This window comes from Haliotis rufescens, unplaced genomic scaffold (genome assembly GCF_023055435.1).
Source record: "Haliotis rufescens isolate VD_foot unplaced genomic scaffold, xgHalRufe1.0.p SCAF_37, whole genome shotgun sequence".
NCBI classification, from domain to species: domain Eukaryota; kingdom Metazoa; phylum Mollusca; class Gastropoda; order Lepetellida; family Haliotidae; genus Haliotis; species Haliotis rufescens.
Window position 1 is genome coordinate 3739481 of NW_025964079.1, and position 26023 is coordinate 3765503.

Genomic DNA, 26023 nt, shown 5'->3' on the forward strand with positions numbered 1-26023 from the left:
GTTCCTTGGCAAATTTGAATTCTATTCGTCTGATAACATGTCTTGCAATGAGTCATATTCAGGCCCCACCTAGATACTCCCTATCCCTATCAAAATTGAGTAGAGAACTTACCTCCGGGTACAAGTTAAATCTTTTGAGGACATTGATGGTCTGAGGATACTCTGTGACGTTGTCGTACATGATTTGATTGAGACCTTCCATGAATGATGGCGCGTGGATCAACGTCTTGAAGTAGGAGTAGTACAGGCCCTGAAGTACAGAAGCACACCATGGTTCAGTCCAACCTAAGACCAGTCTAACAAAACAGTAGTAGCTCTACACCTATTGTAAAGTCATGAGTTATGACAATCACAGCACTGCAACTACTTTGTGGAAACACTTAACAGTGGGTGGGTGCGTGGGTGGGTGCGTGGGTGGGTGCGTGGGTGGGTGCGTGCGTGCGTGCGTGCGTGCGTGCGTGCGTGCGTGCGTGCGTGCGTGCGTGCGTGAGTGAGTGAGTGAGTGAGTGAGTGAGGTTTTACGACTGTTCTAGCAATATACCAGCAATATCATGGCAGGGGACACCAGAAATGGGCTTCACACATTGTACCCATGTCAGCATTTGAACCTGGGTCTTCAGCGTGAAAAGCAACGCTTTAACCACAAGGCTACCCCATCGCCCCAAAAACACTGAACAGATCACTGGGATATAGTAGAAATACTTGAAATCTTTCCTGTTTCAATGGTTTCAGTGTGACATGGTGAGACATTCCTACTTACCAGGGTTAACATGGTTACAATACAACAAAAGTTTCTGAAATCCCTGAGTAATCGTAAGCGTGAGTGAGAGAGTTTATCCCTGCTTTTAACAGATTCCAGATATATCATGGCGAGTCAGCTTGTGGGAGGAAAGCCTTAAGGTTTCAGGTCTCTGATATCCCTAAGACGTCCTGGTTATCATGTTATGTTATGTATGATATAGTACTACACAGTATCAAATTACTGTTGACATCCTTTTGAAGGAAAACAACTAAACACATGCTGAATGTATTAGTAGTGAGACGATACACCGTTGCATTGGTGGATTGGATTTTTTACCTCTCGACTATCACACATTAAGTAAAAACTATCGATTCTTATCTTAAATATATTCTTTAATAAATATTACATTGAACAATAATTACTAGAGAAAACAAGAAGTTAAAAAGTAAATATTTTCATCACTTCGCCACACTTCACACTGCCAACTGTAAATCATTAGTGTGCCAGGTATTTGGCCATCCTGTTGATAAATAAGATGGTTTACAATAGATAAGAGCTGTTGCAAGGTATCGTGATATGTATCGGATCGCAGTTGGCGTATCATCCCAGCCCTAGAATGAATATTGGTGAGAGAAATATCCTTATTAGGCTAGGAAAAATAATAGTCTTGGTTCTCAGGCACCACCCGCATCAGCATAAAGTCCAACGCACGTTTTGTTTTTATTTCCATTTTAAAAAACATAATCCTAATACTTAAAACAATGTGATGCAATAGAGAATGCAATTACTTCCCTTTACATGCGCTCTGCTTTACAACTTCACTGCACATCTCGTGTCATGGTGGCAATAAGAGTTTGTATACCGTATTCGACGTGATAAGCGCCTAGGGCTCTCTCAAAATTAGAAATAGGGGGCTCTTATTAGAATATTATTTTGGTAAGAGAAAAAACAGAGTTGAAAGATAAATTTTGTTGCTTATGCTGACAGCCTGAAATGTTTATATGAGAGATACATTTTTCCAGAATTTGATATAATACGAGAATAAATAAGTGTTGTGTAAATTGATCAATCAGAAGGGGTGCTAATTGGGATTGATCACTAGCCAATATATTAGCAAATATCGCAGTGGGCGCTTATTAGAGCTGGGCGCTTATTACGTCGAATACGGTAACTTGTTTATGGAGACACTTTCCCAGGTTGATGGTGCACAACTGTTTACTTGGTAACATACTAGTTAGAACAAGCCCATAATATATTTTCAAAAGTCATTGCCTGTGAACCAATTACCGTATTCAATGTAATAAGAGGTTCGCTCTAATAACCGCCCAAGGCGATATTTGCTAATATATTGGTTAGTGAACAATCCCAATTAGCACCCCTTCCGATTGATCAATGTACAAAAGATTTATTTATTCGCGTATAATACGCACTCGTGTTTTATTTACACCCTTAATTATGGGCAATTTAATTCTGGAAAACTGGAAAAATATATCTGTCGCATATAAACATTTCAGGCTGTCAGCATAAACCACGAAATTTATCTTTCAACTCTGTTTTTTTCACCAAAATAATATTCTAATAAGAGCCCCCTTTTTCTAATTTTGAGACCGCCCTGAGCACTTATTACGTTGAATACGGTATTTTATTTTTGTTAAGCCTTAAGCATGTTAAGCAGTAGCTCATTCTCTTACCATCTCCGTCCTGAACGCCAGCTCCCTTTCAAGCGTGGACAGATGGGAGAAGTGGCGGTCCTTCTCAAACATGGTGGCAATGTGGTTCCTACAACACAAGATCACAGATGAACACGATAAAAAAGTTTCTGTTTGTTGTTTATCAGTGCAATCTTTAATAATTGAATCTGGTGAGGATAGGTGAAATGGGGTTTAACGTCACGTCCAAGATTATTGCACTTATATAGCGACGTGCATGCACATGTGTGTGTGTGTGGGGGGCTGCTTGTACTAGACGGACTGATCCCAATTTATAGTGCTAGCACAATGAGATACCATGCCGCAGTTAAATATCAATAGTTGAATACCCCACACAGACACAGTATACTGACTCCGAGCCGACCAGTCCTTGTTTTAGCCCCTTAATGCCGAGTGCCAGACAGGGTAACAACAAGTACCATCTTTTAATGTGTTTTGGTATGACGCGGCCGGGGATCGAACCCCGGACCTTCGTTCTCCAGGTGAACACTCTACCACTAGACCACTGAGGCGGTCTAACTGAATCTGGACCATAATAACTGGTTTTTGATATTATGCTTCTAGTGCCATTGAGGTACGATGGCTCACAAACAAACCTGTGTCCTCTTGTTAGTTATCTACAATAGTTATCTACAACAGATGCAAATCGGAATTTCAATAACATAATTCAAAGATATTACTTTGTCTGCTTGCTCTTGGGGTCCATGTGGGATTAAAAAAAACCCCCAAAAACATGGATGGGAGATAGGAAAGAGAAGGGTTCTCATTAGCAGAATGTGAAATAGTCTCAAAATATTGCTGGCCAGGTAGACTAGCTAGCCTTAAAAGTTACCAACCAGTTTAAAATTTCACTATCTTCATGTATATGTGACAATTAATTTTTTCAATTTTTTTATTCTACTAAGGTATCAATAAAGTAAACCAAGATTGCAAGTCATGAGTCAAATATTATAAAGGGGGCAACTCTGATCAGGCAACTTTGATTTGTTACAGATAGTATTTATATATTTTTATTTGCGATAGTCATATTGATCTTCAGAAATGGAAGACCTTTTATTACTTTGATCTATAAAGAGGAGTGCAAAAATAAATCACCATTCAAATTTTGCACACTGCTCATTGCTCATGAGGCACTTATCCCCACCCAGCCCTCAGATTCAACAATGCATGCTTGTATCTAGTCCTGCACCATGACCGTGGAATATATTTATTTTATTAAAAATAATAATATAGAAATGCATACAAAAGCAAGTCTAGCAGGCTACGGCTAGCTCTATTCCACTCTGAAATCAGCATAGGGAATTTTTTTTATATATTTAGAGTCAAGAAGGATATTGTGTAATATAAGATTTCAGAGACTAAATGTTTATCTAGCTTGTATCATGTATGTATCTCTTGGTAATACCATAGTGACTTTCCAGTGTTCAAACTAAGCATGAATGATAGGGGGTCCTTGTCACAGCTGTTGTTAAAAACTAGGGGGCACAGGTGGCCCAGTCATCTAAGAGTTGCGTCCCTTGGGCACGCCAGAAACCTATGATTGTTGGTTCGAATCCTGGTTCGCCCTGATTATGTTTCTAGGTTTGTCAGCACCATACCCGTGCTCGTAGGTTTCACTAAAGTGGTAAACGTCTGAGACCTGCATCACTTCGGGCTTTACCCCCACATTAAGCTGACACGCCGCGATATCACTGTAATACTGTTAAAAGCGGCGTTAAACCCAACTCACTCACTGTTAAAAACGAGAGATTTAGGGGTCCAAAGATTAGGCGCAAACCTAAAGGACTTCCGGAACCACATAATTCCGAACACTGCTATCACTGAGATCACTCAGGCCTGGCAACAGTCAGCTCCTGTTTGTGCCCCAAACCAGAACGATGTCACTTGGTGATTGATGCTTTGCCAAGGCAGTACCAGAGCTTGGAACAACATTCCCGTCAACATCAAAAGTGCCAAGGATATTAACCAAGTTAACATGGTTAAGGGACTGTTAAAAACCTATTTGTTCCAATCCGCCTACAACGCTCACTGAACTCTCTGTTTGACCACCAGACTCATGCAAAAGTGCCTTTGCGATGTTCCAAGCTGGAAATTGGCGTTATATTATTATTATTATTATTATTATGGGAATATAAGTCTGCAGCAAATGACTAATATTATGGCTATATAGAGGTAACTTGTATATCACTGACAACAGTGCCAATAAAGTGGAAGAGTGAGTGAGTGAGTGAGTATGGTTTTAAGCCGATTTTAGCAATTTTCCAGCAATATCACGGCGGGGGACACCAGAAATGGGCTTCACACATTGTACCCATGTCGGGAATTTAACCACTAGGCTACCCGACCGCCCCTAAAGTGGAAGAGACATTAATGTACTGTTCTACGTTATCACAACTGATCATTGCACTGAATGCAATATTAAAACACCTCCGAATTTAGGAAAATAAAAACTAAGAAAATCCTAATTTTTAACAAAATTAATATTTTTTCCAATTTGACTGCCATGGACAGTTAGTTTAGAATCCTAGATAAATCCCTGGGTTGTCAACAAGGAAATGTCAAAGGTCCTTCCTCAATTTAACCAGCCTCAGCTTTGTAGACTTTCGGAGCCTGTTTTGTCAGTTGTAATCTCATGTATCAGGAGGAATGTTATTTTTACAGGGTTAGAAATTGGCACTATTCCTGTAGTCCTTGCCAAGCTGCCCAATGGTAAAGGTATCATAACGACTAGCAGAAAATTGCCCTTTTTTAGGGTTTTGCTACATGTTATGATTATAAGGACTACTGGACAAAAACTGTTAGTTTTTGTCGCTGATGTATCGCTGCTGCTCCAACGGACTGCTAGTTGAAACCCAATCATCATGATCATACAAATGACTTGTATTCGTTGTCAAAATGCTTAACGTGTGAAAAATGAAATACAAACACTGGCAACTTAATCAAATCAACACTTGTAAATAATTTCCAAATCAACAAAAATATCAGCACAAATAATCTTAAATATTGTTCACATCTCTACACATGTTAAAGCCTGATCAATACATTGGCTTAGTTTATGGTTCAAAATGAAGTGCAAACATAGCAAATGCAGCCCCAACAAGAGATCCACATGTCGTTTCATTTAATGGACGATCAGATTATTATACTCGATCAGGGCAATATTCTGAATATGTCCTTTGTCCTGCTAGTCCTGAACCATGTATTATTTGAACTCTTTGACTGGCATCTTTAGAAGTTAGTAAGTAACAGTAAGGACAAGATTATTATGGGTGACAACTTCTTTATTCTATTATAATTATGATGTGACTTTTTGGTGTAGATCCTTATACCCTTGATTGAGAACGGCATAAGGATCTATACGGAAACGTAGCATCATAATCATCATAATAACAAAGAAGTTGTCATCCGTAAAAAATATTTATTCCACAAATAGTTTTCTTTTTGTCTTCTATCATATTCAAAGTCAATATTTCATTGTCTCTATTGTTACTTCGACATTGCTTTCATCTAAATCAGCAGGGAGTCAAAATGCACTCCCATTTCATCAATAAATATGTTCAACAGAGTTCAAAGGTCTCCATGTTGCACACCTGGTGCAAACCCATACTATGCTACTCAACTGTTGATAAGAATACCTAAACACTTCACTACATAATGCAACAAGAGCATCAATGTATGAAATATCTAGTATAAATAAAAATGAGGTCTAGAAATAGAAATCAAGATAAAAAATCTATTGAACTCCCAAAAATAAGTAAAAGTTTGGTGAGGTGAAATGGGGGATTAATGTTGCGTCCAAGATTATTGCACTTAAATAGCAACATACATCACGCACATAGACGCACGTGTGTGTGCGCATTTGTGTGTGCATGTGTGCATGTGTGCAGTATACTGTATCCGAGCCGACCAGTCCTTGTTTTAGCCCCTTAATGCCCAGAACCAGGCAGAGTAAGTACCATCTCTTAACATCTTTTGGTGTGACACAGCCTGGGATCGAGCCCCGGACCTTCCGCTCTCCGGGCGGAAGCTCTATCACTAGACCACGGAGGTGGTCTCAGCTATATGGTCTGTAAAATAATCGAGTTTGGGACAGACAATCTAGTAACTGAAATTATGAGCATCGATCTACAAAATGGGATATGATGACATGCATCAACCAAGTCAGCGAGCTTGACCACCCGATCCTGTTAGTTGCCTCTTGTGACAAACATGACTTGCTGAAGACCTATTCTAACCAGGGCCTGCATTAGATAAAGAACAAGAATTTAGGTGAGGTGAGGTGAAATGGGGTTTAACGTCGCGTCCAAGATTATTGCACTTATATAGCGACGTGCATGCACATGTGTGTGTGGCTGCTTGTACTAGTCCGGACTGATTCCGATTTATAATGCTAGCACACTGAGATACCATGCGGCAGTTTACCATGAATACCCCACTCAGACACAGTATACTGACTCCGAGCCGACCAGTCCTTGTGTTAGCCCCTTAATGCCGAGTGCCAGACAGGGTAACAACAAGTACCATCTTTTAACGTCTTTTGGTATGACGCGGCTGGGGATCGAACCCCGGACCTTCCGCTCTCTGGGTGGACACTCTACCACTAGACCCTGGAGGCGGTGGCCGAGAGTTTAGAATATCCTTATAAAACATTGAGTAGTTTAGTATTTGACATGACTGCAACCAGTGAAAAACATCAATAAGTTAAAAGATCAATTATTAAGCTAGGGAACACATGGCACAATTTCAACATCAGTAATGGTCACATCTGTTACAAGAAGATTGCCACATCTTGTAAAAGAATAAAATCAATGCAACAATCAATAACCTCACTTGTCTTGTCTAAATACACATATCACTTTTTACTGTCATTGTGACAAATTGTACAAATAATCAGTTAACGAGTTTCAAAGAGATGCCAGATAGTGGAATACAAAAAATACAACAGAGATAGAACAGTTTTAGCCCACTAGTCCTTGTGATGATCATATAGCAAAACCCTTAAAAAGGGCAAATTTCTACTAGTCCTTGGGATACCTTAACTATAAGGCAGTTTGGCAAGGACCACAGGACTTGTGATAATTTCTAAAGCTGAACAAACAGGCAAAATCAACTAATGCAGTGAAATAACTATAACTATCGTTACAACGTGTACAGCACTCATAGATAAGGCCAAGCAATTATTTTTCTTTCTTTTTAGAGTGCAGGCCATACATTGGGAGAAAATATGAAGCCAAATCAATTTATTTCATTCTTTTAACATATCTAAAGACAACCCTACTCTAAATTTAGCAATAGTAAAAATACATATTTAAAAAGAATAAATAAAATTTAATATATTTTTTAAATGCAGCGCTTGACTGTATCCTTAATCATGTTAATAAAGAAAATAACATTTTTCATGTTTTTGTTTGCATTATTGTTAAAATGTTTCTCAAAGGAGATCTTTAAGACAGGAAATAGCCTGACTTTATTTTGACTTTATCTGGCCTGAGGGTCAGGTAAATAGTGATGACAATTAAATAAATTACACTGATTCTGATGACACACAATCAGTCACGTCACACATTGTAACCCTTAATCCTTAATACAGACGACTCTTAGGACAAGCATGGGAGCCTGGGATACCCTTTTTCTCCTAGAGTGAGTGAGTGAGTATGGTTTTACGCCTCTTTTAGCAATATTCCAGCAATATCACGGCGGGGGACACCAGAAAATGGCTTCACACTTTGTACCCATGTCGGGAATCGAACCCGGGTCTTCGGCGTGACGAGCGAACGCTTTAACCACTAGGCTACCCGACCGCCCCTTTTTCTCCTAGAAGACACTTCAATGTTTGTAATCCCATGGGTTGAGTCTATTGGGTATTCAAAAATAAACAATAACCAATTATAAAAATAAATTTGTTTAAAGACCTGTTTGTGGTGACAGTTTGTGTATCATTCACTGCAGCTGAATTCATGTAGATGTGATTCCTGCGTTCAATCCACAAATATAAAATAGCGGCGCGATAAATCGCAAAGAACAATGAAGAACGAAGCATGGTTCTTCATGATAAAACATTGTTCTATCATGACATCATTTCTGGAGATTCGAACATGCGCTCGCAACTTGATGACGTCTTAGATTTGACGACGTTAATTTGGAAGGAGAGTGTCAAGTGAGTTGTTTGTTATAGATGTAGCTGGGCAACGTAGATAAAGGCAATGATCGCATCCAAAAATGGGAGAGATATGACAGATAACTGACGTGAAAATTGTGAGAATTTAAAAAACCCAAAAAACTTAACCCCCTGATCATAAAATGGAATCATTCAACATTGCTGAGGGCGGATTGCATTCAGGGAGTCTTCATTATCTAAATACAGATAAATATTTTTAATGTTTGTTTGTTTGTTTATTTGTTGTTTAACGCCACAATCAGCAATATTCCAGCTATATGACGGCGGTCTGTAAATAATTGAGTCTGGACCAGACAATCCAGTGATTGACATAATGAGCATCGATCTACACAATTGGGACCGATGACATGCATTAACCAAGTCAGCGAGCCTGACCACCCGATCCCGTTAGTCGCCTTTTACGACAAGCATAGTCGCCTTTTACGGCAAGCATGGGTTGCTGAAGACCTATTCTACCCCAGATCTTCACGGGTCAAACAAGAAAGAAGTGAGCAAAGCTCACATACCCCCGTTATCCCCGCTGGTCAACAACAAATAGTAAATAGTTTGTTAATATTACATATTTCTAACTGATTTTAACTTCAATGTTTTAAAAACTAAGATTGAGTTCCAGTGACAATTGCTCCCCCCCCCCCCAATCTCCCATGTTACCAGTGTTCACTACGAGGAAGTAGATCACCATGAACACCTTTGAATAAAAATTTGATTGAGGAGTTACATAAGAAGAATTATCAAAAGGACCAAAAATTGTTGATATAAAAACACATAAAAAATGGAACAATATCATATAAGAAAATCAATAAATTAATAATTTCCATCTAGCCTTAACAGATATGGTAAAGAATTCATAAATTCAAACTATCACAAAGCACAGATACTTATGATGATCTACATGTGTGGAAACAATTTGTGAAAATATATTATCTATACAAAACCAGCCATCAAAATTTCTAAATTCCATCATGTTTCCATAAAAACAGCAAAAGACAAAACTTTCAGAATCTTATAAAAGATAAAAAAACAATCATAGCGGTTAATGTAGCAAGTTTGCTGAAGCTAGGATACATAATATTGTAAACATGGATCGTACAAAAACTCTACCCAAAATTTATGTTTCACCATGATTCCATGGAAACGGCAAAAATAAAAAAATTCAGAATCTTCAAACTAGCAAAAGGCACAAGTACTCATTGTGGTAAATGTGTGTAGAAAGTTTGGTGAAGCTAGGGTGTATAGTTAAAAAGATATAGGCCGTACAAAACATCCACCCTAAAAGTTTAAGTTTCTAATGTTTCCATGGAAAAGGCAAAAATTAAAAAATTCAGAATCTTCAAACTAGCAAAAGGCACAAGTACTCATTGTGGTAAATGTGTGTAGAAAGTTTGGTGAAGCTAGGGTGTATAGTTAAAAAGATATAGGCCGTACAAAACACCCACCCTAAAAGTTTAAGTTTCTAATGTTTCCATGGAAAAGGCAAAAATTAAAAAATTCAGAATCTTCAAACTAGCAAAAGGCACAAGTACTCATTGTGGTAAATGTGTGTAGAAAGTTTGGTGAAGCTAGGGTGTATAGTTAAAAAGATATAGGCCGTACAAAACATCCACCCTAAAAAATTAAGTTTCTAATGTTTCCATGGAAAAGGCAAAAATTAAAAAATTCAGAATCTTCAAACTAGCAAAAGGCACAAGTACTCATTGTGGTTAATGTGTGTAGAAAGTTTGGTGAAACTAGGGTGCATAGTTAAAAAGATATAGGCCGTACAAAACATCCACCCTAAAAGTTTAAGTTTCTAATGTTTCCATGGAAAAGGCAAAAATTAAAAAATTCAGAATCTTCAAACTAGCAAAAGGCACAAGTACTCATTGTGGTTAATGTGTGTAGAAAGTTTGGTGAAACTAGGGTGCATAGTTAAAAAGATATAGGCCGTACAAAACACCCACCCTAAAAGTTTAAGTTTCTAATGTATCCATGGAAAAGGCAAAAATTAAAAAGTTCAGAATCTTCAAGCTAGCAAAAGGCACAAGTACTCATTGTGTTAAATGTGTGTAGAAAGTTTGGTGAAACTAGGGTGCATAGTTAAAAAGATATAGGCCGTACAAAACACCCACCCTAAAAGTTTAAGTTTCTAATGTATCCATGGAAAAGGCAAAAATTAAAAAGTTCAGAATCTTCAAGCTAGCAAAAGGCACAAGTACTCATTGTGGTAAATGTGTGTAGCAAGTTTGGTGAAGCTAGGGTGCATGGTTAAAAAGATATAGGCCGTACAAAACACCCACCCTAAAAGTTTAAGTTTCTAATGTTTCCATGGAAAAGGCAAAAATTAAAAAGTTCAGAATCTTCAAGCTAGCAAAAGGCACAAGTACTCATTGTGGTAAATGTGTGTAGCAAGTTTGGTGAAGCTAGGGTGCATGGTTAAAAAGTTATGGGCCGTACAAAAGCTCGGACGGAAGGACGGACGGACGGAACGCTATATACCCCCGATTTACTTCATAGACGGGGGTATAATAAAGCTTGTACATATCATTAACATCCTTACAGAGGCTGTACACAATTTTCATCTCTCATTTAACAAATAAATGACTCGTGGTCGTTGTCTATCATACAATAAAACACTGCAGGGAGAATAAACCATAAGGGGTGTTTATTTCTAAAATAAAGATCTGCAAAGACAAAGGCTACTTTGGGTTCTTACGGATGGTGTTGTTATTCCATGAGTTATTGATATGATTGACATCATGTGTATTTGTGAGGTGAGGTTAAATTGGGTTTAACGTTGCGTCCAAGCATGTGTATTTGTACATGAGCAATACAAAATCAATTGGGTAATGATTTATTTTGCATATGTTGCGTAAATACACAGCATATCTGGAGCTCGGTGTAAATAACTTACTTACCACAAAACAATTATTGTGCATCATATATGTTAAAATGCAACACAATAAGCATCATTTTAAATTTCGGTTTTGAAAAGAAATAAAGAAGAAGAAAAAAATCTGAAGCATGTTTTTCATTTGATTGTTGTTCCACCTACCGACCAGGACATTTCACATAAACATTTCATACAAATAAACTGAATGGCTATATACAAAGGAGGCCCTGAAAACCATCTCCTCATATGGTAATGTGATAGATTAAGTGACTAATGAAATGACAGCTGTTTTGTTGAAATTGTGATTAGGCACACTGTTTTTGACTTCTATGTTGCAAGACATGTGATATGTGTCCACAGTGCTGGTAGGTGCAGAATACCTCTGAATCTTAATCACTCCACACACCAGACATTTACAAGAGCTGAACTAATATTCAAGGTAGAGCTCTGTGCCTTATCGAGGGAAGGCCACAACTTTAATGGTGGCATGCTGTACCTGTGATCATCATGTGCTCAGAAATCTACAATAATAATAATAATAATAATAGCAGTCCGTTTATATTGCACATATTTCCACACAACTAACGGACAAGCTTAAAGCACTTTTTATTACCCAGCTTATTGGATCAATATGCCCTCAAGAATCATTCTCAGCTCCCTGGGGAGTATACAACCCAAGCTGCCTGTTAGGCAATAGAAGGTTAACAACCACATTGCCATCTCATCCTACCTGGTACCCATTCACTGCTGGGTGAACAGAGGCCCATATTCGAACAAAGTCACTTGCCCAGGGAGACGTCACATGTGTTACATGTGCTTCAGTGTGGGGCAGGACTGAAGCCCTAGAAAGGCGGTCACCAAGGATTCCCCGCGACTGTCGTTGCTTAACTTCACCTGATTTGTGACCTGTGCAACAGACTTATTGTAGGGGTGTGGTATTTGGCAGTGTATATTGTACTAAACTCTGATGATCATAAGAAGCAAATGGTTGAGGTGCTCATAAAATGTTGACCTTGATAGTGACCTTGATATAGAATGACCTCCCTTGGCATGACAGATTAACTATAATAATATGAAAGACCCAAAATGTAGACTCTATATTTTCCTTAGTTTGTGTAAAGACTCAATGTGAAACTGTTGTACTGCAGATTAATACACCAAGTAATTGTGAATACCGGTAGTCGTCCAAACTCCATTTTCAGATGATTTTAAAATGATTTTTTTCTCTTTCAAATGATGACAAATGATACAAAAGACCAAAAATACACAGCATACAGCAATAATTCTAAACTGTCATTAATCTTGTAAATTATTCATAAATCATGCTGCTAAATAAATGACAGAGAGCCATGCACATAGTTTTCGCTATATCATCGTGATCACGGTTGCTCCAGTTGTACATAGCCTGGGGCCTCCCAGTCTCTCATGTCAAGCATCCTGTCTGGCAAGTTGAAGCACTAGTTCTGCATTGTCACAGTAGCGATTGTATTCACAGGGGTATCCCCTTATTTGAATTGCTTGTGTGGTTGGGTAATGCATGTGCTTTACTCAAAAACATGAATTAAATATTTGCATTCTTGAGTTTGGATATGTTCACAACTGAGTGAGTGAGTGAGTGAGTGAGTGAGTTTGGGTGAGTGAGTGAGTGGGTTTGGGTGAGAGTGAGTGAGTGAGTGAGTGATCGAGTGAGTGAGTGAGTGAGTGAGTATGGTTTTACGACACTTTTAGCAGTATTCCAGCAATATCACGTTGGGGGGACACCAGAAATGGTCTTCACACATTGTACCCATGTCGGGAATTGAACCCCGGTCTTTGGCATGACGAGCAATCGCTTTAACCACTAGGCTACCTTACCCCCCCCTCTTCACAACTGAAATGGCTGGACAAAAACATGATTTCATAGTAACAGTATTTTGGAACAATATTTTCAGGCTGCTCTAATATTGTTGTGCTAAATATTGTGGTTGCAAAACCAAACCTTACAAAATATGTACAATAAATACAGCTAATGAACTGTCAACATAATGAATTTTTTTATGTATGCATGGTTCAAACAAGTCAGCTAAAAGAAACATGCATCAGTCGCTGAAATGACCTGCTACGTATTTTCCAGGTACCATATATAAGGTGAGTATTTCGTACCTAGAATTAGGGGGCTTTCAAGGAGTGTCGTCTTATACACAGGGTTGAAGAGTTTTGATGTATTTTCCCCAACACAAAGACATTACTGTAAACACATAACACCAGAAATATCATGTCAACAAATCTGTATTGAAGTACGTTTACTAATCATGTAATTTCACTGTCTGGTTATAAAAACAGTTCATTATATACTGCCACTAATTTCAACATGTTCAAGACCACCACTTTTATTATTTATTGTCTATAAAGACTGAACGAAGTCACAGTACAACATTTTTGCAATAACTTGCTTACAATAAGATTAACATTTTTCAGTGAAAACATCCAACTCAGTTTACTGATTTTCCTTGCTTAAATACCAATAGGAGGATACATAGAATATAAGTGGGAAAAAAATCATTTCCAGAATGTTTCAGAAAAAAAATCTACATAACTCCACTTAATGTTTAGAAGATAAATGCCTTCAATCAAACTATGGTGTGGTCTTATTTTGTGGTCTTATTAAATGTTTAATTTGTTGTTTAATGCCGCACTCTGCAATATTCCACCTATATGGAGGCAGTCCATGAATAATTAAGTCAGACAAACCAGTGACTGATATTATGAGAATGATCATGTACGATGACCCTAGGATGTAAATATAAGTTTGGACCAGATAATCCACTGAGTGATATGAGCATCAATCTATGCAATTAGGATACGATGACAATTGACATGCATCAACAAAGTCAGCAAGTCTGACCATCGATACCATTAGTCGCCTCTCACGACAAGCATAGCTGCCTTTTACAAGGATGGGTTGGTCAAGACCTATTCTAACCACTATCTTCACGATTAGCATAGGTTGCTGGGGATCTGGACGCCCAACCTTATTACCATGATTGTTTTGTTTGTTGTTAAACATGGCACTCAGCAATATTTCATCTATATGACGGCAGTCTACAAATAACTGGACCAGACAATCCTGTGATTGACATCATGAGCCGTGATCTACACAATTGGGAATGGGATACATGACATGCATCAACCAAGTCACCGAGCCTGACCACTTGATCCCGTTAGTCGCCTCTTCCAACAAGCATGGGTTGCTGAAGATCAATTCTAACCTGGGTCAGCATGGAGGTATTACCATGAATACAACATCTGGTTGAATAATGGATTTCACAGCCACAATGTCAACCAGTACCAGACTGTTGACCCAGTAACAATGCATATCGATACTGAACTAAGCATATCGTGTATAATTAAATTGAAAAATAATAGTCTAGTTTTTTTTAATTAATTAATTAACCATTCCAAACCTCCAGAAATGTGAATAAACTAAAATTTGCAGAACAGACCTTTCTTCTGACACTATTAGCCATTTTTAATAATGAATAAAGTATATAAAAAATCAAACTAGGACAGTGAATTGAAGTAACTTAGTCAGTTCCCAAAACATTTCTTAATCTATTCGCTATCTACCATGACCAACGATTCTCTTAAGAAATCGCATTAAAAAATGTTTTGCGCAAAATATTCATATTTTCATTACAACCACAAACCCAATGTTTTCAACAAAATTTAATTTAAAAAGGTGATTAGAAAACAACAACCCCCATCAATACCATCAATACCACATCTAGCAGCAAGGTAGGCTGTGCTTACCTGTGGGTGACAGCAATTCCAATGGCTGAAACAGAATAAAGCACATATGTAGACAATACCAGTACAGAGCTACAGATAAGCAGCGTATTTGCGTAAAATACCTCCCAAAAATATTCAGAAACCAATTACTTTCAAGCGTACAGAAACGCATGCATTAAATAAAAAACTCAAATGTATAAAAACAGCACGCGTAAATACCCAATAAAGATTTTTCAGCATGCGTACAAAGTTGCTGATTTCCGAAGCACAATTACGACCTAATATACTTTCCGAGTCAAGCCTATATATTTAGAACAGTTATCATGGTTATATACAACTAAAACATCATTTCATTTTTGTTTTAAATCTTAAAATGTTCACACTTTGGGGGAAAAGACCAATAGAGTTATGAACAGATGAGTGCAAACATATTGGTTACCATATGAAAAATGTTATAACCCAATTAAAATAGAAACCCTAGAGTGAAAACTCAATTGCTCAAGAAGTTATCTGGAGCTCTGCAGTAAATTGTAAACGTGCGCAACCTTAGCCACTGATGTAGCCCATACTCTAAAGTAAAGTATTCACTATTGTTTTGTCTTGTAGTAAGCTCAGATAATAATGGTCCACATAGTACCACTAAAAATCTCCTGTAAGTGATACCAAGAGACAAGTTTGGGATAGTAGACTGGTTTTGGTCATAGCTGTTGTATGGCATGAATATTATATTTGTGACGACAACACACTGAAATTCTGCAAGATGTATGGGTGGTGGTTCTGAGTAAGTTCTTATGATTATAAAATATCAACCCCTGCCACATCACTTAAAAAAACCCAGCAGGGATAATTCTAGGGTGGGGCCTTGTGCTTTTAACCCCTAAATTTGAAAAAAGGCATACATTTTCAAACACAATTGGGCATTTTAACATTGTGCTGTATGGGTAAGTGTGAGTACCTCTGGGTGAACCCTGATTTATCTAGGATTCTTAACTAAGGGCCTGTAACAGGCAAACTGGGAAAAATAATTACCGTACTTTGTTCATAATTGCGATTTTTTAAAAGTTCATATTTTCTTAAATTCAGAGGTATTTTGTGATTTCATTTAAAGCAATATCATAAAACAAAGCATTCACACTTGGTACTTATTACAACATTTGAATGGACCCAAACACAACAATTGATGCACACTGCAACAAATGGTTAAAATCTCAAATCTGCATGATTTACCATGTTTGGTTCCATTGAAAATGTGCTGGGTTCCATTGAAAATGTGCTGGGTTCTTATCATTACGATGCAAACTTTATGGGGAATTTTGACTTTGTAATTTGCAGTGTTAGAAACTAACAGTTTTTGTCCACTAGTCCTTATAATAATAACATATAGCAAAACCCTTAAAAAGGGCAAATCTCTACAAGTCCTTATCATGCTTATGATACCTTTACCATTGGGCAGTTTGGCAAGGACTAAAGGACTAGTGCAAGGACTAAAGGACTAGTGGAAATTTCTAATGCTGATTTGTGTGGCTACTTCTTGTTTAAAGTGTGTACAATTCGATAGTTTGGTAGCTTTATCCTGGGTTTCTTTGGTAGGCCTGCAGTCCATTCCATCATTACTGGTAGCAATTATCATAATGGTCCCATTCTCATCCATGTCATGTTGCTCATGCTTGTGTTTTGTGCCCTACTTTCTAGTGCAGTTCGGTATGGCTGCCCCCGCAGTAACTGACAGAGCTTACTAACGGAGAAGTTTGAGTAAATAATGGTCTGAAAGAACAGCGTACAAGTGAAGGAGAGTTTGGGCGAGATCTTTTATTTACTTATTTGGTTTCTGTTTCTACCTGACAAATCTTGGCTGGTAGGTGGAGGGAATAACAATGAAATAAAAAAGACATTTCATATTATTTTCTTCTCAATATGTTGCCATGTGTGCTTCTGAAGCTGATCTTATAGAATAACATAAAATTGTAGCCTATTGTCATGCAGGCAGCATTAGAAATTAGCACTAGTCCTGTAGTCCTTACCAAACTGCCCATAGTAAAGGTATCCTAAGGACTAGCGGACAAAAACTGTTAGTTTCTAACCCTGTGCAGGTTAGTTTGTTTTGTTTGTTGTTTAATGCGGCACTCAGCAATATTCAAGCTATATGATGGCTGTCTGTAAATAATCAAGTCGGGACCAGACAATCCAGTGATTTACGGCATGAGTATCAAGCCATGCAATTGGGATACAATAACATGCATCTTCCTAGTCAGCAAGCCTGGCCGCCCAATCCCGTTAGTCGCCTCTTACTACAAGCATAGTCGCCTTTTACAGCAAGCATGGGTTGCTGAAGACCCCGGATCTTCATGGGTCTCTGATTTTATGTGAAAGATCCTGGTTGGTAGGTGGAGGGAATAACAATGAAATATAACAGACATTTCAGATTGTTTCCTGCTCAATATGTTGCCATGTGTGCTAGGTAAGCTTATCTCATAGAATAAAATGTAATTGTAGCCAGATAGCCTATTGTCATGCAGCTATACATACTGTATATACCATATTTGATGAATACATAATAAAAATGAATTTTTTTAAAAGAAATCTGTTCAGGTGCTTAATTTCCTCTTTTAAACTTATATATAATCATGCTAATAAGAGTATACATATTTCATAAGGATTTGTTTGTCAAAGACTTGCCTAAGATGTCAATTAAATCAATTATTTGACCTAACACCAGTTCACTCACTCCCTTCTTCCTCGTCATCATAATATTCATGTCAGAAAAAAAGAAACCACACATGCCACTCATAATGTTTAACAAAGTGTTAAAATCAAAATTATCATGATTATAGCTCTTCAGCATATTGAATCAGAAGAAATATTACAGATAGTCTTTATCCATGACCAGCTGTAGAGATACACATCACAGAAAGAAGGAGAGGAATAAATAGAACAATCACCTCCTTGTCCAACTCAAAAAACATTCTATGAATATCAGCAGCGGTTCAAACATTTTAACGGATCCTTATACCTTGATGATAAACATGAAATCTTCTAACTTCTGTTTCTCTTGCAGTAATGTTTTGATTGGAGAACTGCGATAAATATAATGATCCCTAATGTGAGCAACAAACATGGCTCCAGCCTAATAATACACTTGTCTAAGGCGGACATTTTGCCTCTAGCTATTTCATCCTTAGGCAATGATTGTAATGACACAGTGATTGTGACCCAGCTTTTCAAAACCCATTTCTTGAATCTATCAATCCGAAATACGACTCACTGAATTATGAATATTTTACATAAAAACTAAATTTTAAAAAATGTGACATGGATGAACAATTAAGAGCCATTTATTAACAGGGTTAGAAATTAACTTTTAGTTTCACTAGTCTGCAAAAATAATCTTACATTCTTACAGAGATGCGTAATTGTAAAAGTGGTAGTCCACAAGGAAATGTCACTTGACATTAATTATGCATTGTTCATATCTGTTATTATTCTTCATTTAATGTCATGAAACTTCTGTTAGAAAAATGACTGTTCCAGCATTAGAAATTGGCACTAGTCCTGTAGTCCTTGCCAAATTGCCCAAAAGTTAAGATATCACAAGGACTAGCAGAAGTTTGTAATTTTTAAGGGTTTTGCTATATGTTACCATTGAAAGGACTAGTGGACTAAATATGTCACTTTCTACCCCTGTGTTCGTGAAAAGACTGTTTTTATTTACCATACCAAGGTTCCAATCAATTACAAAATAAAAAAGAAATGTTTGCTGTCAGCTTATCAATAGTTGCTGCAAAACGTGAGCCACCAAGTCATTTTCAAGGCTAAAATTAGAACCATGTGTGATTTCACAGATTTAAAAAGACATTCTAAACTTTCAATAACGGAATTGCTCCATTTGTAAATCCAGAATACACTTTAAAAATATTGAAGTCCACACAACTAGTGCATTAGTCATACTGAGTTATGGACTAACCCTTACAACTATAATTGTACTATATTTTTTAAAAGCAAAAACAACCATGATGAATGATACAGTGTGCCACAAAACAAAACAAATGGAACAATGTTTTCATTAAATATTGAATAAAAGTATATAATGTATATTGTTTTGGCTGTTTTAATTGTATCCTCTACCCAACAATAAAGAACACATGTCAGATACGAATCAGTATGTTTAATATCAGTGTTAAACATTATCAGTAAATGGCTTTGTGTTTGAACCAAAGGTATACTAGCTTCAACTACTAATACTACTATTATACATGGCCTACATTATAATAATCAATACAAGCTTGAAAAGTTGTTTTTCAGTGTTCATATTGCTGGCTAATAAAAAAATCATTAACATTCAACACTAGGGCTGTTACGATTCACTCACATATTCGGTGAATCAAACCGATCCATTCATGAATTGAATTCGTTATTCGTAGCCACTAGAATCGAATATCTATGGATATGCAATCATGTTCATTTACTGTACTAAAATGTCCATAAGAACATATTATATGCATAGATTTCTTTGAAGACAATACTCTTATAATATTTAATTTGACAGTATTGTGGTCACTGGTCATTGTCGCATTTGAGCAGATACTAGTACCTGGATAAGTGAAGTATATTAAAGCTTAATATATTAATAATTAACAAACCATGTCAAATAATTTATTTTGTTATTGTTTCACTGAATATAACATTTAATACATTTGTGAATAAATATTCGTATTCGTTACTCTATATTCGTGATACGAATCGTATTCGCCTTATCATGTTTATAGTGCCCTAGTTCAAATGTAAAATAAAATTCTTGATTATGGCAGATCAGGGTCTCAAATTAACCTGAAACATTTACTGTTTAGAAAAGTGATAACATAAAAGGAATCCTTCAAAAGTAGGGCTGTGTATTGGCAAAAGAAATTGTATGGCAATATATTGTGGTACAGGTATCTGTATTCCAATACTTAGGGTTAGAACTTAACACACAACCCGCTAGCCCAGGGTGAGTACAAATTCCTTCAGGCTAGTACAAATTTCCCATTGTTTTAACATTACCATGATTACAAGGGCATCTTATCTTTACCAGGGCTAGTAAAGCTTTAGAGTTTAGTTCTAACCCTGAATACGTATTGCAATATATGTTCGAGCTAAAGAGTTTGACTGTGATTGACACTGATTGTACACGCAGATCTAATTTTCTACATACTGAAGTAAATATTACTCAGCATGGTCAGTCGCCACCAGTTTGTTGTCATGAACACAGGAGAGATAATATCAGAGAAAAATCACTTTAAACCATTTATATGTTCAAAGGGAAACACCATTTGTGAATGAATTTCTGCCCAGATTTTAGATTGAAACAATACAAATAATAATAAAGTTGTTTACTTTTTACCCAATATACCGGAACACAGTAAAAATATGGCAATTTCTATTGTTTGGAAAGTGTAATACAGTATATTGCGGTACAGTCTTAAAAGCCTGCAATTCTTCTAGCCATCTAGATAGCTTTAACATAGATCCACTCATTTAGGCTAGTAGGCTAGTATTAGGTTTGAATTCTTGCAGAGGCTTATTACCTGTACAAAAGGACTGAAACTACACTTTATTCAAAATACAATTCAGATTACGAGTGGCATGGGTTACTGATTCCTGAAAACACACAAACCTTTTATCTGACTTTATGAACAATATAGGTGTGCTGTCTTTCTATTTCTGATAACTAGCTTTGATTATGTAAAATGTATAAACATCAGGCTGTCAGTATTGGCCAGTGCTTATTGTATAAATCTGTAGAATTATTACATCACATGATATGAAGTTGCGATAAAATACAATAATTATATTTATTTTCTTATTGTACAAAACGAAATTTGTAATATGTGAAAGTCAAATAATAAGTTTGTTTCATGCATGGTAAGCATGGTATTAAAGTGAAAACTGAATACTTGAGATGAATTTAACCACTGTAAACAGTTCACTTTCTCTTTGATTAAGATTACCAAAAATCTTAAGAGATTTCTGCATGTTTAAGGTCAGGTTTAAGGGCATTTTGACAGATTAAATCGTTATGATGGTGTCACCTTATTGTTCTAGTATTTAAATCTGAGCCAGGAATTCACTGGCCATTCAGAATGTGTATTTTACAGAAATGCAACAGATACAAATATATTATAAATATCAAAGAGACAATATATATCAACCATAAAATGGTCTAAGTCAGAGAAATCACTTGAATTTGTTGACTCCGGAAGTAGAATCGACTCAACCTTTGGCGCTCGTTGATTCTACTTTTAAAATCAACAGAATCTCATGGTTTGTCTATTACAGGGGTCAACATGAGCCTTGAAATTTGTTCCATTGATTACTCCACACAAGTTTGCATGAAAGTAGTTACTTCCATAATAATAATTATCACAGGGTACTTATTGGTGGATGATAATAGGAACTAACATCTTACTCTGAGAGTAGAATACACCCAGTTTGGGGTTACACCAAAGAGAACAGTGTCTTTACAGTATCAATAATTGTAGAATTCATTAAAGTGCTACCCTGTCAACTTTTGCCAATCTCCAGTTAACTTCTGTGTTATTTCAGTGTAGGAAAATACTTTTCACAGCATTACTTGTGACTAATTTTGACACGCAGACGGACGTTCTCTTATCACCCATTTGGGAAACAGTTGTGGGTGTGGACTAAATTAATTTTGGGGTTTATGGAAACAAATGCAAAAAAAATATGCTTGGTCAATCAAATGCCATGGAATCACTTTGAATTTATTCATAACAGGACCCCAAAAGAGGCTTTAATGCTTAGTATAACAATATTGCATTGCAAGCACCACAATGTTAAAATACCTCTGAATTTAAGAAAAATATAAGCGAAGCTTGTGTATTGGTTTCAATAATTAACGAGAGACAGTGGCATGGTGATTCTAATCACAATAACACTACACTTCAACATAGCTTCTCCAGTTCATCAAAATGCTTATATTTAATCTCTATTTCTTGCAGCATAGAGTGAAAAGATTTCATAAAAGTTAAAATATAAACTAGGAATATCAACTGCAAATAAGATCCTCCAGTTTACACAACAGATGCCGTCTTAAGCAAGCTAGCAGACGATAAGTCTAGACCGGTACCTTCATGCTGCAGGGATTCGTCTAAATTGATGATGCCGGTATCCCTGAAAAGCCGATTACTTACCGACAGCCACAAGAAACAGTTTGTAGACAATGCCCGTTGAGTTTCCATTTTCCTTTTCTCTCTCTCTTGACTCAGAAGACCTGTTGTACTTGCTTTTGCCATGCTTAAACGAACTACGATGATCGCCGGTAGATCCTTGCCGTCGATTCCCCGCCATCTTGAAACGTCAAATAATGTATATACTACTTTCCTTGCGCAATATTTTACAATCTAATCCATCAAACAGACTTCACAAATATACAAGTATTAATTTGAATGTGATATTATCTCATTTCACTGTCACCAATAAATGCTACAAATTATATGTTGCATGAACAGCTATGAATGATACACTTTCAGCACAGCATAGCTCGTTCACTCGTCTCAAAGCAAGACATGCGTGGGTTACGCCCGATGACTTCCCACTGAACACAACTATAACCGGTTTATTTGTTGACACAATAGCGTTGCCTGTCGCCTTTTCCGTGTTGAATGACTGCGTTGTAAAACATGTCTTTCTGCCCCTGACCTAGCCACTTAAGCTGTGAGGATAACAATAAAACACAACAATGCAATATTTTTGCTGACTAGACTAAAATTAGAACATATAAAGAAATGTTATAATGGCAAAAATTAAATTAATAAATTTCAAATTTCATTAACACACTGAACACATATTATATTTGATCAATGAAAACCACAGTCCTGTAAATAGATGGTGAGCTTAAGTTGGATTTGATACATTTTGTTATCAATCTCTTTTAATTATCACGGTATGCGTGCGTGCGTGCGTGCGTGCGTGCGTGCGTGCGTGCGTGCGTGCATGTATATGTGTGATGGCATCGATTATAAAGAGATTGACCATAAATATAATCAAACTTCAACTCTATCATCCGTCCATGCATGGTTAGCAAATTAAAGTATGAAACTAGTGCTTTCATGCCATCATGTGTATACCGTATTCGACATAATAAGCGTAATATACGCTCTCACAATTAGAAATAATGGGCTCTTATTAGAATATTATTTTGCTGGGGAAAAAAACAGAGTTAAAAGATAAATTTCGTGGTTTATGCTGACAGCCTGAAATGTTTATATACGAGAGATACATTTTTCCAGATTATAATTGCCCATAATTAAGGGTGCATATAACACACGAGTGCGTATTATACGCGAATAAATAAGTGTTGTGTACATTGATCAATCGGAAGGGGTGCTAATTGGTATTGTTCACTAGCCAATATACTAGCAAATATCGCCGTGGGAGCTTGTATGAGCGGGGCGCTTATTACGTCGAATACGGTAATCCGTTTTCATGTTATGTTAATCTCAGTATATGTGTTTCCTAACTTTTTAATCATGTCTACCCAGTTGGTGATCACTTGCATGATAAAGGTACAAGCACGGGTACCGAAACGTCACATTGAAAGAGTCATAAAGTTGAAATCAACGGGTCAAGCCGGTCCCTTTCAGCGTTATAACGCCTTTTCATATGGGTAACATGAACATTATACTGGTTGGTTGATTAGGACGTGAGGTTTAATGCAAATACCCAAAATATATTCCCACAACGACCCCCTCCGTTCATTGATTGCCTAAATGGCAAGACTTAGTCAGTTACCGAGTCTGGACCAGGCATAATCTGGGAAGATGGCGATCAAATTGGAGCAAAAGTGATCAATGAGAACGCTTGTTTAGGACTTCCGCCATGCCCAGAGAACATTTTCTGAAATCCCGATGGTAAATATCGTTGAATCTATAGGTTTCTATATTAATAAACACATACACGTACATACGCACACACGCACGCACGCGCGGGTGGACGGACGGACGCACGCACGCACATATATGAAACACATATAGAAATTCACAAGATAATCACCTTTTTTTCATGATTTGTTCCCCTACATGTTTCAACTTTACCTGATAGGGTAGTGACTGACCCAAGCATAACTAAGTTAAAAGGTGTTGTATCAAATCTTCATTAAAATCCCTAAAACCCATACTGCAAACTAATACTAAATACTAATACTAAATACTAATATTAAATACTAATACTAAATACTAATATTAATAATAATAATAATGCTAATACTAACTACAGTATGTATTATTTACACTATATACTAATACTGACACAAATAACTAATGCTAATATTAATACTAATACTAACTACACTATGTATTATATACACTATATACTACTGGTATATTACTGGTTAGTTGACAGTTAGACAAAACCTGTAACTGCCACACTTTAGACTAACATTTTGCCTATGAAATCTTTTATTACACAATACTTTTTTCTCCTCTGTAATTAAAACGAATCCAGACCCTGTGGTATAGACCTGGCTAGACTTGCTTTCATATAAATCTAAATTGGTTTTGTTTGCATAGAATACATATATTCCACTGTTATGGTGCCGGACTGGGTATCCTTCTCATGGTAAAGGTAGCCTGGTCTTATTTCAGCATACAGAAAGCATCTATTTTCCCCGAATACTACAGGGAATTAATGTAGACAGTGCCCAGTTTCCCAGCATGTTTCAAACATGTACACGTCGTGCGACTCATCTGTTTTTAGAGTCCACGCTTCTACTAAAGTGTATCATAACATGTATATACATATACCTATTAAGTGCAAGAGAAAAACGAATATAGAATTTCTCTACAGGTTTCCGTCGTTCATCGAAGCGACAGACATAGACATTGCCAGCTAGTGGGTGTGATAGGTGTCAATTGGCATACAATTGCAATCATTTACACCTCGTGTGGATTACCAAATATTGTTTGGACGACTGGTGGCCCGGCAAGAATATCTGGTGAATCGAACAACACGCTATGAGGAGGTAACAATGTTTTCAAAAAGACAGGCGTTTATAGATAACAACTTCTTTATTATACTGTAATAGCGACGTTTCGACATAGATCCGTATACCGTTGTCAATTATTACATTATAAAGTTGTTATTCATGAACCTTTGTCTACTTAGTCATCCGTCATCTTTTAAGAAATACCTATCAAATAATTGATAGTGTTTTGATGACTGTATATCGTATTGTGTATTTCATTCACGTTTCAACATGTATAATAGGATATTACTTTCTTTTTTTGAAGCCGTGATATTAATTGGAATATTGCTAAAAGCGGCGTAAAACGATACTCACTCACTCAATCTATTTATATTGAATGAGCCATCTTTCAAAGTGTCTAACAAAACACGTTATTCAAACCGAGTGAACAGTCTTCCTATGCTACTATGATGTGATACAATACATAAAAATGTGAATGTGTGTTTTTACTTTAAATACCGACTGAAATGTATGCACATTATTTCATATATAATACACCGTATGGAAAATAGCATCCCGTTCAATGCGGAAATGTGAATGTAAATAAAATGCTTGTTGGGTGATTAAGAACAATAAATGTATCACATTCGCTCTTTTATGAAAATAGTTGTGGTATATTGTCAAACTTATTGACATATATTAGAATTTGATTAAAATCGGCTGCGTGCCGAGTGTTGCCATATAGGGAAGTTTCCGGACAGTATCCTAGCGACGGTGTAGTTTACAGTCGTTCGGAAAC

The 26023-nt window shown here is 36.8% G+C and overlaps 1 protein-coding gene across 1 annotated transcript in view; it reads right to left on the reverse strand.

Moving 5' to 3' along the window:
• LOC124144323 (probable C-mannosyltransferase DPY19L1) overlaps positions 1-22842 on the reverse strand; it is a 48647-nt gene extending 25805 nt beyond the window's left edge. Inside the window, exons 1-4 of the mRNA XM_046513681.2 lie at positions 22454-22842; positions 15288-15312; positions 2434-2521; positions 113-250 (exon numbers count right to left, since the gene is read on the reverse strand). Coding sequence (XP_046369637.2) covers positions 113-250; positions 2434-2521; positions 15288-15312; positions 22454-22610 — 408 coding nt within the window. The 5' untranslated portion in view covers positions 22611-22842. The remainder of the gene's footprint in view (positions 1-112; positions 251-2433; positions 2522-15287; positions 15313-22453) is intronic.
• Between the last annotated feature and the right edge of the window lie 3181 nt (positions 22843-26023).